The 1,534-nt window shown below is 28.3% G+C and overlaps 1 protein-coding gene across 1 annotated transcript; it reads left to right on the top strand.

The window, feature by feature from the left end:
• Positions 1 to 841: 841 nt before the first annotated feature.
• Positions 842 to 1,534, top strand: LOC131624646 (pathogenesis-related protein PR-1 type-like). Its single transcript, XM_058895586.1, has one exon. It carries the CDS (start codon positions 842 to 844, stop codon positions 1,331 to 1,333), a length of 492 nt encoding a protein of 163 aa, XP_058751569.1. The 3' UTR covers positions 1,334 to 1,534.

Below are 1,534 nucleotides of genomic sequence, written 5' to 3'. Positions count from 1 at the left end.
TCATGTTATATATATATATATATATATATATATATATATATATATATATATTTATATTTATATTTATATATAAATTTATAAATATATATATATATATATATATATATATATATATATATGTATATGTATATGTATATATATATATATATATATATATATATATATATATATATATATATTTATATATAAATTTATAAATATATTTATATAATACATTGTGAAAAATTGTAGAAAAAATGTATTTTATGTATTTTGTCACGGGTCTGGGTTTGGGTGAAAAAATCCGAACTCAATGGATGTGGACGTGGGTATTAGTTTGCCACCTGAATAGTATTTGGGTTCGATTGGGTGCTGATTTCGAATACGGGTTTGGGTAATGTGAAACCCGCACCCGACCCGACCCGACTCATTGACATCCCTATGAGAAAGTTAATTATAGTAGCTTAAATAGAAGTTATTGTGTAAATTACACAATAAAATAAAGATAAAATTAATAAAAAATAGACTACACCAAAACAAAGTATTCCCTTTTATACATATGTTATAGATTTAAGGTTAAACTTAATTGGGATATAAAATTATAAAATTATATTTCAAACATAAATTTAAAATCAATTAAATTATCATAAAGTAAAAGCCAAGTTTACTAAAAATAAAAAGCTCCTAAATACATGGGAATTTTAGCTATTGATAAAATTATCTTTTTGTAAAGGAAAATATCTTTTTGAATTACCAAATTTCAATGATAAACATTCTATATAAATACATCACTAGAGCTTCAACAATTTTCACCAAATACATCCATTTCCATTCACCATTTAATTTGCAACAGAAAAACAAAATGAATTCATTTTCTGCATTATGTGTCTTAGCCTTAATACTCATTATGGTTAGTCACTTTGTACAAGCTCAAGATTCTCCAGCAGATTATCTAAAAGGACAGAACGCCGCGAGATCGGCGGTCACCAAAGTTAAGATTCCAGATCTTGTTTGGGACAACAAGGTTGCTGCATTTGCAAATAATTATGCTAACCAACGCAAAGATTGTCAATTGGTCCACTCAGGTACTGATCGATACGGAGAGAATATCGCGATGAGCAGCGGTGAGATGTTTGGAACAGATGCTGTGACGATGTGGGTTAACGAGAAACCCTACTATGATTATGATAGTAATTCATGTGCTGAGGGACAAATGTGTGGCCATTATACACAAGTTGTTTGGAAAAATACAGTGAGAATTGGATGTGCTAAAGTGAGATGTGATAATGGAGGAACTTTTATTACATGCAATTATGATCCTCCTGGCAACTATATTGGTGAGAGGCCATACTGAGTGATTTATTTTCTACTATCATGATTTGTTCCAACTTAGATGTAAGAGCTCTATCATAGAAGAACCCAGAATAAATTAATGTAGTATTATAGGAATTTTATAATTTGTAATAAGGACGTTTTAGACATAGTGTGTTCATTGGAAATCTATTCGAAAATAACATTCCGTTTGAAATCTATGCAAAAAATAAATAAATAAATA

This window comes from Vicia villosa, linkage group LG1 (assembly GCF_029867415.1).
Source record: "Vicia villosa cultivar HV-30 ecotype Madison, WI linkage group LG1, Vvil1.0, whole genome shotgun sequence".
NCBI classification, from domain to species: Eukaryota; Viridiplantae; Streptophyta; class Magnoliopsida; order Fabales; family Fabaceae; genus Vicia; species Vicia villosa.
Note: the sequence above shows the minus strand (reverse complement) of the source record. Positions and strands in the feature narration are given on the sequence as shown.